Genomic DNA, 16295 nt, shown 5'->3' with positions numbered 1-16295 from the left:
CTCCCCGCCGCCAGCTTTCCCCCCTTGGTGTCTGTACATTTGTCCTCTATGTCTGTATCTCTATTTCTGCCTTGCAAACTGGTTCATCTGTACCATTTTTCTAGATTCCACATATATGCGTTAATATACAATATTTGTTTTTCTCTTTCTGAATTACTTCACTCTATGACAGTCTCTAGATCCATCCACGTCTCTACAAATGACCCAATTTTGTTCCTTTTTATGGCTGAATAATATTCCATTGTATATATGTACCACATCTTCTTTATCCATTCATCTGTCGATGGGCATTTAGGTTGCTTCCATGACCTGGCTATTGTAAATAGTGCTGCAATGAACATTGGGGTGCATGTGTCTTTTTGAATTATGGTTTTCTCTAGGTATATGCCCAGTAGTGGAATTCCTGGGTCATATGGTAATTCTATTTTTAGTTTTTTAAGGACCCTCCATACTGTTCTCCATAGTGGCTGTATCAATTTACATTCCCACCAACAGTGCAAGAGGGTTCCCTTTTCTCCACACCCTCTCCAGCATTTGTTGTTTGTAGATTTTCTGATGATGCCCCTTCTAACCGGTGTGAGGTGATACCCCATTGTAGTTTTGATTTGCATTTCTCTAATAATTAGTGATGTTGAGCAGCTTTTCATGTGTTTCTTGGGCATCTGTATGTCTTCTTTGGAGAAATGTCTATTTAGGTCTTCAGCCCATTTTTGGATTGGGTTGTTTGTTTTTTTAATATTGAGCTGCATGAGCTGTTTATATATTTTGGAGATTAATCCTTTGTTGATTCGTTTGCAAATATTTCTCCCATTCTGAGGGTTGTCTTTTCATCTTGTTTATAGTTTCCTTTGCTTTGCAAAAGCTTTTAAGTTTCATTAGGTCCCATTTGTTTATTTTTGTTTTTATTTTCATTACTTTAGGAGGTGGGTCAAAAAAGATCTTGCTGTGATTTATGTCATGGAGTGTTCTTCCTATGTTTTCCTCTAAGAGTTTTACAGTGTCCGGTCTTACATTTAGGTCTTTAATCCATTTTTAGTTTATTTTTGTGTATAGTGTTAGGTAGTGTTCTAATTTCATTCTTTTACATGTAGCTGTCCAGTTTTCTCATCACCACTTATTGAAGAGACTATCTTTTCTCCATTGTATATCCTTGCCTCCTTTGTCACAGATTAGTTGACCGTAGGTGCATGGGTTTATATCTGGGCTTTCTATCCTGTTCCATTGATCTGTATTTCTGTTTTTGTGCCAGTACCATATTGTCTTGATTACTGTAGTCTTAATTCTTTTTTATTCTTTTTCCTTTGTTGTCCTCTGACTGGGTAATTTTAAAGTTCCTGTTTTTGAATTCACAGATTTTTTTCTCCTGATTGCTCCATTCTGCTGGTCATTGATGCTCTCTATTGCATTTTTCATTTCATTCATTGTATTCTTCAGCTCCAAAATTTCTGTTTGGTTCTTTTTTTAAATGATTTATCTCTTTGTTAAACTTCTCATTTTATTCATGTACAATTTTCCTGATTTTGTTGAATTGCCTTTCTGTGTTTTCTTGTAGCTCGTTGAGCTTCCTTAAAACAGCTATTTTGAATTCTTTGTCAGGTAAACTGCAGATCTCCATGTCTTTGAGGTCAGTTACTAGAAGATTATTGTGATCCTTTGGTAGTGTCATGTTTCCTTGATTTTTCACGTTCCTTGGAGTCTCACATTTTTGTCTTCACACTTGCAGTAGCGGGCACCTTCTCCAATTTTCACTAACTGACTTTGGGAGAGAAATCCCTACCATCAGTCCTGCTAGAGATTCTGAGGCTTTCTCAGACCATCTATGGATACACCTCCACCATGCTTCTTGCTCCCTCTTGTGGCAGAATTCTTAAGCTTGTTTACCTTCTCTTGATCCTGCAACACACCAAGCCAGGTGCTGACAGCCTCCCTTTTGTTTTCCCAAGGGCTGAGCTAAAGCTCAAGTGTGTGGTCTCTCCCTCGCCTGCAGATTCAGGCTGGCTTTCTACATATGCTCACAAGCTGTCTGCCAAAGCTCACTCTCACCACCATCAGGGGTGTGCACAGAGAGCTGGCCACAGGGTAGGAGTGTGAGTGGGTGAGGCACACGGAGCACTGGAGGTGCCTACAGGCCAGGTGGGGGGATCTGCAAGCAAGGTGTCCCCGGCAGCTCCTGGGCAGGCTCCTTGGAGTCTGCAGCACAGTTAGTAGGATCTGCATCCTTTAATGCCCTCCAAGAGTCCTATCTGCCACTCTCCCAGCCTTTTCCCACCCCCGCATCAGCCAGCTCACGACTCCGTACTCTGGATGGAGTGAGAGAGAAATGTGCCTCTTTGGCAACGTCCCACACGGCTGGGGAAGTCAGGTGGGCACTGACATGCTTCACTTTCCCCTGTGGGAGAAATCAACGGCCAGGAACGTCTCACCCGGCACTGAGCTGTGCTGCCTCGGGGGAGGGGTGATGTGGGTAAAATCAAACTCTTCCTCTTTTCCTCTCCAATGTGTCCAAACCTCTATTTTCTTTCTCCAGTGGTGTGCTGGAACTTCTCCGCTGGAAACCTGGACTTCCACAAAGGCTCGTTCGTCTGTGGGTGATTGTCTTAAGACATTGTTCTCCAGGGTCTCCCACACTGTGGCTGAGTGGGGCTGGAGCTGGTTCACAGGCCACTGCAGGGTCTACAGCCAGGACCGAGGTCCGCATGCCTATTACCTGATGCACGGGTGGGTAAGACTTCTCCTGGGTCTCTTGGCACATGGTGCTGGATCCCACAGGTGCTACAAGGCACTTGTGTCTGTGGGTGGATGCCAAATTGTTGTTGAGTGCAGGGATATGTGAGGGCTGTCTTATTCAGCCATGTTGCTGACGTCACCCCACTTGAAAAATTCTTACTCTTTACCCCGAATATCCAACTGACAGATGATATTCTTCTCCCCCTCTTCTTGTTCACCCTTTCATGGATGGGAATGATCTGGGAAAGAGTGAGGATGGCTCTATTCCTGGAGCCATCTGATCGGGTAAAGATGGCAGAAAAGTTTGGATAACATTGAATGGGAGAAAGGGAATATTACAAGATTGTATTGCATTTTACCAGGAGTCTGGAAAAAGAAGGAAATAGAGCAAGAATCATTAATGGGAAGCTGACATCTGACTCTGATATATCTGACACACACAATCACCAGTAGTGGTAGAGAAGATGCCCATTCCTAATGACACCCAGTTCCATCCTTCTTCATTCCTTCTCTTGGGCATCCCAGGGCTGGAAGATGTGCACGTCTGGATTGGATTCCCCTTTTGTGTATACTGTTGCTTTCCTGAGGAATGCTGCTGTCTGTAATCCAGACTGAGCGTATTCTCCACGAGCTCATGTACTGTATTCTAGCCATGTTGGATTCTTACTGACCTGGACTTTTTCACGGCCACCATCCCTAAAATGCTGGGCACCTTCTGGTTCACTCTCAGGGATATATATATATATATATATATATATATATATATATATATATATATATATATATATATATATAGTAAAAAACACAACACAGTTTATCTTAACCATTTTTAAGTGTACACTGCAGTACTGTTAACTATACTCACATTGTTGTGCAATGGATCTCTAGAACTTTTTCATCTCGCAAAACTGAAACTCCATACCCATTGAACTCCCATTTCCCTCTCCCCCAAACCCCTGCCAACTATCATCCTACTTTCTGTTTCTATAGACTACTTTAGATACCTCATATAAATGGGCTCATATAGTATTTGTTTTTTTGTGACTGGCTTATTTCACTCAGCCTAATATCCTCATGTGGCAGTTCTTTACTTTTGTGGCTGAATAATATTCCATTGTATGGTGAACCACATTTTGTTTATTCATTAATCAGTTGGAGGACATTTAGGTTGTTTCCACTTTTTGGCTGTTATGAACAATGCTGCTATCAACATCTGTGTATAAGGTTTTGTGTAGACATATGTTTTCATTTTTTTTTGGGTACATACCTAGATGTGGAACTGCTGGGTCATGTGGTAACTCTGCTTAACCATTTGAGGAATTGCCAGACCATTTCCCACAGTAGCTGTACCAGTTTTACATTCCTACCAGCAGCATATGAGCATATGAGGGGTTCCAATTTCTCCACATCCTTGCTAACACTTATTATTATCTGACTCTTCTAGCCACCCTTTTGGGTGTGAAGTGGTATCTCAGTTGTTTTTATTTGCATTTCCCTAATGGTTAGTGATGTTGAGCATTGGCCATTTGCATATCTTCCTTGGAAAAATGTCTATTCAGATCCTTTGCCCAGTTTAAAATTAGGTTGTCTTTTTACTGAGTTATGAGTTATTTATATATTTTAAATACAAGTCCCTTATCAGATATATGAATTGCAGATATTTTCACCCATTGTGTGGGTTGTCTTTTCACTCTTTTTAATATAGGCAAATCACACCTATTAATTTCCCTCTGGTCACTACTTTGACTCCATAAGGTTTGGTATGTTCTGTTTTAGTATTTTTGGTGTTGTGTACTTGTCTTCATTCATCTCAAAGTATATTCCCTTGTATGTGATGAGTCACTTCTGTCTTGCTTTCAAAATTCTCCCTTTGTCTTCTGAGAGTTTGATTATGATGTGTCTAGGTATGGATCTCTTTGACTTTATCCTACTGGTAGTTTGTTGAGCTTTTTTGATGTATAAATTAATATTTGTCATCAAATATGCAAAGTTTTGAGCCATCATTTCTTCAAATATTCTTTCTGCCCTTTCTCGTCCCCTTATATCTGTGCTGCATGGTGTGTCATAGGTCTCTGAGCCTCTGTTAATTTTTCTTCATTTTCCTTTCTATTCCTTGTATAGGTTAATTTCAACGGACCTATCTTCAAATTTGCTGATTTTTTTCTGCTTGGTCATGTCTGCTGAGCCCCTCTAGTGAAATTTTTATCTCAGTTATTGTACTTTTCAACTCTAGAATTTCTATTTGGTTCCTTTCTATTAAGTTGTCTCTTTACTGATATTCTGTATCTGGTGAGACACCATTCTTATCTTCTCTAGTTCTTTAGACATGGTTTCCTTTAGCTCTTTGAACATATTTTAAATAGCTGACTTAAAATCTGGTACTAGGGTAAGTTAAAAACTCTAAAAAGCTTTCTGTTCTTACCAAGATTCTACTGTCTTTCTTGACTGAACACTCTCTGGGTTACTGAAAGCCTTTGGTTAATTTCCAGAGTTTAAAGTTGATTCTGATTATATATGGCAGATTTTTCGTTGGTCTTATAGAGAGAGCAAACTTTCAGTGGTTCTTATGGGACCATTTTTGTTGACCCTTTGCTTGGATTTTGCAAAAATAAACTATGGAAAAATATTTTTGAAACAACTGGTGGGAGTCCCCTGGTGGCCACATGGGTGAGGATTCCAGACTTTCACTGCTGTGGCCCGGGTTCAGTCCCTGGTCCGAGAACTGAGATCCCGCAAGCTGTAGGGTACAGCCAAACAAACAAACAAAACAGAAACAAACAAAAAACCAACACAGCTGGCAAAAACTGAACACAGACTGGTTATCAGATTAAAAATTTTATTTTGTTGGATAAGAAAATTGTATATTCAAGACCCTATTATCTGTTAGAGCTACATAGTGGTGGTTAGAGTTTTCTTTGATTTGCTCTCAAATACTCCAGCTTACATGCAAAAAAAGTATGTGTGGGAGGAGAGATATGAAATAATGGCACATGTTGATGGTTGTTGGATCTGGGTGATGGGTACATGGAGGTTCACTTACCATTTTTATGTTCAAAAATTTCTATAATAAAATTTTTTTTAAAAAACAGAAGGGGTACCCTTGGGTCCAGACAAGGCTGCCTTGAACTGGGAAAAATTAATTTAGTCCCATACTGGCCTTGGGCGGAAGGGAGTAAAACAATGTCCTGGAAGACAGAGTGTGCGTTAAGAGAATAAAGGCTAACGTGATAGAACCAGTCAGGTACCCTCAGGATAAAGTCATACAGCAAGTAAAGACATGTAACTATCTCTGTGTTTGGGAGGCAGAGGAATTGACTGGTCAAATCCATGCTGGTCCTTGGCCCCAACTCCCAAGTCTGGTGGTCTCCACCACATCCCAGGGGGGTGGAAAAGATTTCTTTCCTGGGGCTAGCAAAAGGAGTGTTCCTGCCCGAAACCATTCCTCTTGGCTTGAACAGCACTATGACCAAGACCCGAAGCTGGAGCTATGCATAGGGTGACAGACCTCAAAGGGCAGAGGCCTGGGATGAGGTAGGCTTCTGTCCTCCTAAGTGACCCACAGCCTCAAGACACCAACTGGGGAAAGGGAGCTTCCTCTGATGACCCCAGACTCAATCAATCAGTGAAGCTCGAGAAATCTTAAATTACACTATAAAATGTACGTTTGTGAGTTCTTTATAACATACTCCAAATACAACGACCTTAAACCCTGAGGGAGGGAACATGGGAGATCCACCCAGAAGAGTTCCCACAGGGCAGGACCATGCAAAGCCTGAGGTACTGGGCGCTCCCACATTCAAAGCACAAGGAGAACTTACCTAGCCTGGTCTGCTGCCAGCTTTCCAAAGGGGAACAAGAGCCACTAGGGAAGACAGGTGCCCTGAGGCCGTAGCTAAAAAGAGGGCTTGGGAAATAGGAACCAAAGGAAGGCAGTCAAGAACCTGCCATTCTTTAATACCCCTTTCCCTAGGAGGAGGAGCAGGATATATATTTTAAGACACAAAGAGCCCCTGGACCTTTCTTTGGACATAGCTCAGGGATCTGAAACTCCTCTGCAGCCAGGTTAGGAGAGGAGAAACTAAGGGAGGAGCTGGGGGCACTGGTGGGCAGAGGACAAGCTACACAAGCCCTGTGGGAGAAAGGCAGAGCTGACTGCCCTCGGCTGCACCCAGCCCAGGAGCGTCACTGCGCGAAGCCCTGTCAGAAAGGGGGAGAGGAGCTGAAAGAGGCCGAAGACAGTAACGCAACGTTCCTTAGCAGGTCAAGGGCCTTTCACTGTGCAGCAGAGGGGCTGCTGAGTGGGGGCAGTGGCTGGCAGACCCTGTAACATCTGAATGGGGTGGGGAAGAGGGCCTGGGACCATCACTAGTCCGCCTCACTGTGCTGTTACCACCACCATGATGCTGGGCACAGCAGGGATAACTGGGGTGGGACGCAAGCCTGGCATGGCCAGAAGTGCAATCTGCGGCTCGCTGTGGAATGAGGGGCCAGAAGAGGCCACACATCTTCCATGTGAGGTGAAATCTGAAACCAGCACCTTGTGTAGTGCCACCCAGAGTCCCTACCTGACCAGCCCATGGCCCCAGGTCCATATTACAACTACTTGACTAAAGAACAGCTTTATTGGTGACCCGAAGGAACCAAGGTCACTCTCAGGCAGTGTCAGCCTGTAAGGCCTTCTCCGGGCAGGAAAGTCAATCACATAATTCATGGAACTTCCCGACAAGAGGTCAGAGCTCCACTCCTAATTTTAAGAAAATTCCAAATCCTGATTTCAGAGTCAGTAAAAAGAAGGTCAGAGACTAGAATCCTGACAAGTATCGGTGCCTCTGCCTATGGGGGCTGAGGAGGCTGGCTGAGTTGTTCAGCAACATCCGTGGGGCTGTACAGATGAGACAGAGGCCAGAAAGGCCACAGGAAGTCTCCCAAAGACAAGTTTCCAAGAGAGTTCACACTTGTGCAGGGCGTAGAACCTGGCCCTGAGATTGCACTTTGGGTCTGATGGGTAGCAGAGGACCCCACCTACTGGCCCTCAGCACGTGGAACCTCCGTGGTCTGGGCTCAGTGGTGTTGCCACAGCCTGTCACACGTCCCAGCTCCTCACTGCTGGGGCGTCCCCAGCTTCCTGATAGGATACAGGTACCACATCACCACCCCGGAAGGGTTGATGATCAATGTGAAGTTGGTTTTATCCTGGAGGCCACTGATGATGTCACCCGTGTAGACGTTCTGGGCCTGCAGGGGGGAGGACAGCACTATGCCACCCTAAGAATGGCTGCACAGGGACAACCCCTCCCCCCCTCCCCCCCCCGCCAAGAGGATGTAAGAGCCTGGACTTTGGCCTGTGTTGAGCCTCCAGTATGCCCTACAGAAGTGGGAGCCTGAGTCCCCATCACTTCCCCTCTGGCAAAGCCAACAGATGCCCAAGTACTGGCAGTGGTGAGGGCCCAGCCCACCAAGAACCTGAGAAATGTGCCAGCAAGACTGAAGAGGGGAAACACGCGGCCTCGGGGGCTGACGGGACTCATTTACACACGGTAGTTCGTTTGTGCAGCTTGAAAACACCAGTGCAGAGCACAGCACCAGCCAGAGGACCCAAGGCCCACGGCTTAGGGGACGGTGTGTGAGTGAAGGGGCCCCTGTGTGAGTGAGGACCCAGCAACACCCTCAGGGAAACCCAAAGCGCTGCAGGTAGCAGGGCACTCACCTCATACACCTTGGAGCTGGAGAAGTTCAGCCGGGCGAGGGAGGCCCGGTAGCGATACGGCATATCTGTCCTGCGGCTGAAGAAGACTATGGCGCTGGCCTCATTGGCCAGGGGCCGCACGTACACTTCAATGTGGGATTTCTCCTGGGCGCAGAAGATGGCTACTGGCTGGGGTCCCTGCTCAGCAGGCCCTGGAGCTCCCTTCCCAACCCTCCCTTGAGCTCTGGGTCTCGCCAGCCCACAGTTCCATGTCAGGCAGAAGCTTGGAGGGGAAACCACAGCCCTCCAGCGCCCAACTCGTCTAACTCCACCTTCCTTTCTTCCTTCCCTGACTCAGCAGACGCTCCCGACACTTACTCTGTGCCAGGCCCCAGGCCAGGACACAGATAAATGCTGCATGAGGTCCTGCCTCAGAGAGCTTACAGGATTACGGGAGAGACAGACGTGGACAGCCCCTGGCACCGTCCAGTTAGAACGATGAGCTCTGCCCTGAGCAGCCAGGAGGGTGAAGCCACAGCCTCCAGAAGGCCCCTGGGCCTGGCTCCACCATCAGCCCCTCTGGCAGGATTAGTTATCGCCTCTGGGCATCACCAGTTCAGCAGGTGCCTTCTATATTGGTGTAGATTTCCTTTTACTAGAGAGGCAAGGATCTGGGCAACGAGCACAAGCTTTGAGGTGACACTATTGGCATCTAGTCCTGTTGTACCACTTACCAATTGTGTGGGCTTGGTATAAAGTTACTGAGACTCTTCAAGTCTAAGTTTCCTCATTTGTAAAACAGGGAAGGGGCATCGACCTCCTGAGAAAATGTATCTAGAATGTCTAGCACACAGTAGGTGCTCAACAACTAGTATACACTAACTCTGAAGGCAAGCCCTAGTTCTCTGCCAGCCCTCACAGACTTGTGCAGAAGTCTTGTAGTTCCAAACTGAGGGGCCACACTGATCCCGTGTGCACCTGTGGTGATGTCTCCCTTCCCCAAATCCCACGAGCTGTCCTGCTCTGGCCCTGCTCTTACCCAGGCAAGTGAGGGACAGTCGAAGCAGCTCCCAGTAGAGACTTCGACTGAATGCAACTACGAGGGATTGAGTGGATTTCAGAGGCCCAGTCCCGACCCCTGAATGTCTGGCCTGCAGACTTGTTTCCAGGGGAGCCCAGTCTCTCAGCCTCCCTTCCTTGCTCCCACACCCCCAGTACCTTGAGAATCCTGCGTCCTTGGATGCCTAAGGGATCCTGGTTGATTTTGATCATGAGTGGATTCTGCAGAATGTCCATGTTCTGGGCGGAGATGGTACGCAGGTCCGTGGACATGAAGAGGGGGGCCGCCAGCACCGTCCACAGGGCCATCTGGGCCCGGGCTTGCTCGAAGCTGAGGCCAAAGTTCCCAATGAGCAACTGGGGGCAGAAAAGAGGATTGCGGTGTGGGTCCTGGTTCTGCAAACACCATTCCCCAGCAGCGTGGCCTTGGGGTAGGTCAGGTCACTTTTCAGAGCCTCAGGTTTTTTCTTCCATCAAGAATATAGGGGTGATAATATGCTCTGACCATGTCACAGGTTGTTCAGAGGATCCAATGGATCCTGTTGCCAAAAGCATTTATAAACTGGAATATGCAAGTCAAGAAATACAGCCAGGATGGCAGTAAACCAGACCTGGACAGAGTCTCTGCTCCTGCCACTAGCCAGCCACCTGCCCTAACGACAGCTGACTACACCAACGGGCACTCCTGTCCCCAGGGCAACCAATACACCAACAGGACACAAACGATTATTGCTAACTCAACACTGTTGTGTACTTAGTGACACCAATTTAACTAAGCACTGTATATGTGCCAAACCATGCCAAGCATTTAAAGGGTCATCCTTTTGGGGACTTCCCTGGTGGTCCAGCAGTTAGGACTCCTCGCTCCCACTGCAGGGGGAGCGGGTTTGATCCCTGGTCGGGGAACTAAGATCCCACATGCCGTGTGGCATGGCCAAAAAATAAAATAATTTTTAAAAAAGTACTTGGCCCTGGGCCTGGTGCCTAGTAGGTCAGTGAAGGTCAGCTCCCCCCCCCAACCCCAGGGAGCTGAGTCCTGTTTGCAATATCAGCCATGCACTGGCCTAAAAAAAAAAATAAAATAAAAATAAAGGGTCATCCTTTGAACCCTCAAAACAACCCTATACATATAGTAGCTACTATTATTATTTCCATTTTCCAATTGACAAAGCTGAGTCACAGAAAAAATTAAGTCACGTGCCCAAGGTAAGTGGCAGAGCTGGAGCTGGAACTCTAAAGCAGGTCAATTTCTGTTTCTCCAGGCATCTCTCCATCTGGCCTAGTATTTGTAATTATTATAATCATCACCGACAGTAAATACTCGTTGACTAAATGAAGAGATGGCTATAAAACTGTAAGATAAATTGCAAAGAAATTTAAGTGACCAGGGCCATGAGTGAGGTAGGTATGAGAGGCCAGTTCTGCCTGTGGAGGGTAACACCACGGAACATTGAGCGAGGGGTCAGAGGCAGACCTGGCAAAGCGTCTAGGGAGGGAATGCAAGAGAGTGTGGACTGTCTGTGATCTTCACCCTACGGAGGAATCGTGTCTTACACAAGAGTCACTACAGATCAAGTTTCAAGACACATCAGAACCGCCTGGGAAGACTGTTAACAATAGGCATTCCCAGGCCCTCTCTGAACATTCTGAGCCAAGAGGTGGGGGGGGGGGGCCCTGGGAACAGAATTGTAAGCCCCCAGGGCAAGTCCAGCACGGCTGGTTCAAGGACACGTTTCTGAGATGCTGATCTAGAACCTGGCAATGAGCGTCCAGGAAGACAGCATAGGGCAGTGGGCCTTGGGCCATCTCCCTCCATGCTGGTACCATGTCTGGGTCGTTCCAGTGCCCAGGGCCTGCCACCGGCTGCAGAATGTCCTGGTGGGTCACAAACCAGTCCAGGATGGAGAGCACGCTCCTCCAGGAGTCCTGGATGTCGTCATAGTTGCGCCAGAGGTTGCAGATGTCCGCCAGCAGAGTGTAGTTCACCTGGATTTGGGGGGAAGGCAGAGTCCAACACCAGAGTCACACTCTGCTGCCTGGAGCCCTGCACAGGGGCTGGGGAGCCTCAGCAGGAGACACAGAGGGTAGGGAAGGGGGAAGAGAACAGACCTTGAGCGTGTTCAGGATGAGGAAGGCCTCGGAGGGAGTGGCCCTGCTCTGGGGCTGCCCAGGCCTCTCCTCCATGCGCGCTGGCGCCAGAAGCCTACCCCTCCCTCTCATGCCAGCTGGGGCCAAGCCCAGGGTATGGACCCAGGCTGGTGTACCCATAACCTTCCCTACCACACACCCACCCCCGTGTTCTCTCAGTGAGTCCCACCCTCTGCCAGGGTTCTCCCTCCGGTCTGCAAGTCTGATTCCACCCTTTCTAGCACCCTACATACTGAAGGGTCCCTGGTGAGATGCCCACAAGGCCTTTCAGAGGCTAGGCCCCGCCTGCCTGGCCTCACCAGCCTTCTGGATCTCCTAGCCCACTTGGCAAAACCCAGGATTCTGACTGCTTGTTGGGTGCTGTGTCAGCACATGACATATGGTTCCCATGCCTTGGATACCCATCCCTTCAGCCCACCTGACAAGTGTCTCCTCTAAGACCCTGGGCTGCCTCAGGCCCCCTCAGGTACTTATGACCCTTTCCTAGACCTACAAATCAGCATGTGAGCAACTATGATGAGAGGAGCCCTGACTGCACAGAAGGATTCCTGGGTATGAGGAGCATTGCACAGAATGGGTGCACAGAATGGCTTACCTCTGGGGGGAGGCCCCCTTCGTAGGCTGGCCAACTGCAGGAGAAGGCGATGGGGCGGCCTGTGGCATTCAGGGCAGCAGCCATCTTGGGGTACCCTGGAGAAGTCCAACCCTCACGTTTTAGGATGAAGAGACACAAGATGAAATCTGGGGCCTCAGCCCAAACCTCCCACCAAATGGGAGGAAACTACGGTTCAAGGAGGTGCTTCCCCTGTACCCAGAGCTGCAAACACTTCCCGGGTAGGGCATGGTACCAACCTATCTTTAGGGAGCCTGGGAGCCAAGATCCCCCTAGGCCCTGGGTGAGGGGAATTGGGAAACGCTACCCCCTAGGGGCCATACAGACAGATGGGCACTGCGGGGCCCTCCATGGCCACCCCTCCCTGTCTACCTCATGGCCCCCAGCCAGCTGTGGGACCCACCCTCGGCCCGTTCCTCGGGGGTTGAGAAGCAGCCATCCAGCTTCAGCATGTCCACCTTCCACTTGGCGAAGGTTTGAGCATCCTGGACCACCTTGTCTAGCGTGGTGCCTGGGTAACCCATGCAGGTGAAGATGCCCATGTCCTCGTAGATGCCCAGCTTCAGGCCCAGGGAATGAGCCTGTGGGGGGTTGAGAACACACTGGGCTCAGGCAGGACCTCAAGGAGCCGCCTCCCAGGCACATCTGACCAGGCCCCATTAAAACCTTCAATGATGGGACTTCCCTGGTGACGCAGTGGTTAAGAATCTGCCTGCCAATGCAGGGGACACGGGTTCGAGCCCTGGTCCGGGAAGATCCCACATGCCGCGGAGCAATTAAGCCAGCCCGTGAGCCACAACTACTGAGCCCGCATGCCACAAGTACTGAAGCTCACGAGCCTAGAGCCCGTGCTCTGCAACAAGAGAAGCCACCACAATGAGAAGCCTGCACACCCAACAAAGAGTAGCCCCCGCTCACCGCAACTAGAGAAAGCCTGCGCACAGCAACGAAGACCCAACGCAGCCAAAAATAAATTAATTAATTAATTTAAAATAGATAATAAATAAATAAATAAATAAATAAATAAATAAAAACCTTCAATGACTCCCTAAAGCCCAAAGGAAAGGGTCTCAGCTTGCCGGCCTGGCCTCTGCCAACCGTGATACTTCCCCTCCCTCCAACACACACACCTTGCATGGGCTGTTTCTGGCCTCTAGGCATTTGCTTCTGCCATTCCCTCTGCCTTGAATGCCAGCTCTCCGGTATCAGCTCAAGAACTGCTTCCTCCGGAGAACCTTCCTGAAATCCCAGGCTGAATAAGATGTCCTTCCTTGCTCTCACCCACTACAGTGGGTCAAAACTACCTGTCCATGAATCTATTTCCTCCACCGGACTGTGAGTTCTCAAGCAGGGATTATAGAAATGAGCCCTAAGTAGGATGGGGTGGAAAGAGTGGTCTGGCCCACAGGCCAAGGGGCAGGGCTGGGGTGGGGCTCACATAGTCAGCCAGGAAGGCCATGCCGTTGGGGAAGCGCTTGGGATCAGGCACCAGGTTGCCTTTGGCATCACGTCCACCAATCCAGCAGTCATCGATGTTAAGGTATACGTAGCCCAGGTCCCGCCATCCATCCTGTGCCAGCCGGTCAGCCATCTCCATGAAGAGCCGCTCACTGGCGAGGGGTAGGGGACAGGGCTGCTCAGTGGCCCAGCACGGGCCTAACCTTAACCCCACCCCCCCTTCCTCAGAGCTTTTCAAACTTCTTAGATGCTCTGAGTGTGAATCCGGCCTACAAGTACCATGGCCTTGCTGTCAGCTGAAGACTAAGCCAGGTAACAAGTGTAAGGGATACCAAGGATTATGTCATGAGCCACGAGCAGGGTGGAGCAAGAAGAGTGATTCGGCCCCCAAGCCAAGAAGCAGGACTGGGCCAGTGGGAAGCACGTGGGGTCTGGCCTGGCCCTTAACTGTTATCTCCTTTCCATTATCTCAGGGGCTGCGTCCACCACAGGGTCCCTGCCCCACAGGCCTGAGGTCACCACAGAGGCCCCAAGCTGGTCATGAAGCTGAGTGTCAGAGGTCTCAAAAGTCACCTCTGGTTGCTTTCTCTCTGGGATGGGGGGCTCTAACCCTGCCCTCTTTCCTAGCTGACCCCCACTCCCTGCTCCCACTCTGTGAGGGCCCTAGGCGAGCCTGTCGGGTGGTGCAGACCTTACTCACCTGATGCAGTTCTTTGGGTCCTCGTTACAGTCAGTGTTGCAGCGGAAGCGTTCCCAGGCCAGCCAGCCCATGGGTGGCGTCCGCAGGAGCCCATTCTCCAGAACCAGCACCTGGGCCACCAAGGCCAGCAAGAGCACTGCAGGGGGTTGGAAGGATAACTGTGAGTGGCTCCTATAGCTCCAACCCTCACCCCACCCCATCCACATGCTGCCCAGCCCTGCAGAGGCTGCTGGCCTGCACATTAGGGGAACTAGACTCTCGCGCTTAAGGTGGAATGGGCTCTTCCTGCAAATCCTGGCTCCAGGAGTGCTGTGAGTGGGCGGACCGTGCCTGGGGTGGGGCGAAGTGTTTGAGGCCCGGATTCCCACTGTGCTGTTACCACAGCAGTGCTGGAATTATCAAAAACTAACACCTGAGGTCATATCCTTTCTATACCCTGACCAGCTCCTCCCACTCCATTCACACAGAACTTGACAGTACACTGTAGCCGGACTCCAGGTCTCCTGAGTCCCATCCAGGGCTCTCTGTTCTCCATAGACACCCAAGAGGCTTCAGAAGGGCTTAAGAGGTCAGCCGGTTGGACCTGCACCCAGCCAGCTCACTTTCCCTCTAGGGCCTCAGTTTCTTTATCTGCAAGATGGAATCACTGTACTGACTTTACAGGGCTGTACTCATTACATGTTGATGTTAATAAGATAGGGCCTCTGTGCTTTGGGGTAGAGGGGGTGAGCAGGGAAGAGGCCCCTTTGGAGGGGAACTGATTCCTAGGTGGGGAGCACCTCCTCCTTTCCTGGCCCACTTCCAAGAATAAGAGAGGAACATGTCTCCCCACACACCCACATCAGGGAAGGAGGCCCAGACATCACAGGACTGGAACTTCCTCCAGGTAGCTCCCACCCCCAACTGGTCACCTACCCTCCCAAAGCCACCCCCGTCCGTGTAGGTACCTGTCTTCAGCAACATCGCTCTGGACTCAGCGTTTCAGGACCTGACCAGATCAGCTCTGCTTTTACCAGCTTTATATGTTGGGCTTTGGAAGCTAAGAAACGTTAGAAAAGCACTGGGGTCACTACTGCCTGGCTAGCCCTGCAGCCCTTAACCTTGGGTGTGGATCCCACACTGGGTCCCCAAGCCCTCTCACAGCTCCCCCCCTCTCCCCCAGCCATCACTTCCCCGAGCCTGGGTTCTTCCTGAGGAAATACTAAACAAGGCATCTTGGACGTTAGACCGCACCCCCTCTGCACTGCTGGGAACCCCGAGCGCCCAAGGGCGGCCCTCTGCCAGACTGGGGTCAGAGAGAGGCAGCGACAGGCTCGAGGACGCCCAGGAAGAACGGAAGCGGCGGGCCGGGACCAGGCTCCGTATTCCCTCCGAGTCTGGGTTGCCGCCCCTCGTCCCCAAAGACCGCAGGCCCAGCGGCCCAGCACGGGGACCCCAACCAGAGTCGTCCACATTTGACACTCACCCCTTCCAACTCCCGCGGAACTGCCGCCTGCCTTGGTCTCCGGAACCAGCCACCATCGCAGTCACCTGATTCGCCTCTGGCGTTCCAGAGGGGCGGGGCCTCACTGCGGCTAACCTTCCCCGGAGAACCTAACAGAATCCCCCTAGCAACGTCCCGCCCCGCCCTCTACCGGCCCAGTAAGCCCTCGGAACCTCCCAAAGCCCCACCTCCTTCGAGCTCCGGCTCTGCGCGCCCCCGAGGCAGGCACGAGCCAACCGCGGCTTCACGTGAAGCTAGTCCTTTCACCTCTGCTGGGTTCCCTGAAGGCGAGGATAGTGCACTGTAGATGATGCTCAATAAATAGCTGTGGCGTGAATACCTGCTGAGGGCTTTTTTAAGAAAAATGGGAGAATGCCCTGAAGCAGGGCCCGTAGTAAGCCGCTCACAAACAGTAGTGGAA

General features: G+C 49.9%; 1 protein-coding gene across 1 annotated transcript; it reads right to left on the bottom strand.

The window, feature by feature from the left end:
• Positions 1 to 7330: 7330 nt before the first annotated feature.
• Positions 7331 to 15935, bottom strand: NAGA (alpha-N-acetylgalactosaminidase). Its single transcript, XM_061205464.1, has 10 exons — positions 15857 to 15935; positions 15339 to 15430; positions 14392 to 14527; positions 13672 to 13843; positions 12637 to 12814; positions 12216 to 12310; positions 11297 to 11458; positions 9632 to 9829; positions 8435 to 8578; positions 7331 to 7962 (listed from the first exon to the last, which is right to left on the bottom strand). The coding sequence occupies exons 2-10, from the start codon at positions 15352 to 15354 to the stop codon at positions 7828 to 7830; spliced, it is 1236 nt and encodes a 411-aa protein (XP_061061447.1). The 5' UTR covers positions 15355 to 15430; positions 15857 to 15935; the 3' UTR covers positions 7331 to 7827.
• Between the last annotated feature and the right edge of the window lie 360 nt (positions 15936 to 16295).

This window comes from Eubalaena glacialis, chromosome 11, assembly GCF_028564815.1.
Source record: "Eubalaena glacialis isolate mEubGla1 chromosome 11, mEubGla1.1.hap2.+ XY, whole genome shotgun sequence".
In the NCBI taxonomy this organism is placed as follows: domain Eukaryota; kingdom Metazoa; phylum Chordata; class Mammalia; order Artiodactyla; family Balaenidae; genus Eubalaena; species Eubalaena glacialis.
The sequence above is the reverse complement of the archived record's forward strand: the minus strand, read 5'-3'. Positions and strand labels throughout refer to the sequence as shown.

Coding starts and splice junctions, on each gene's coding strand:
- NAGA (XM_061205464.1), bottom strand. Junction 12,311..12,636: donor CCCCGAGGAACGGGCCGAGG/GTGGGTCCCACA, acceptor GGACTTCTCCAG/GGTACCCCAAGATGGCTGCT. Junction 8,579..9,631: donor AAGGACGCAGGATTCTCAAG/GTACTGGGGGTG, acceptor TTCTGCGCCCAG/GAGAAATCCCACATTGAAGT.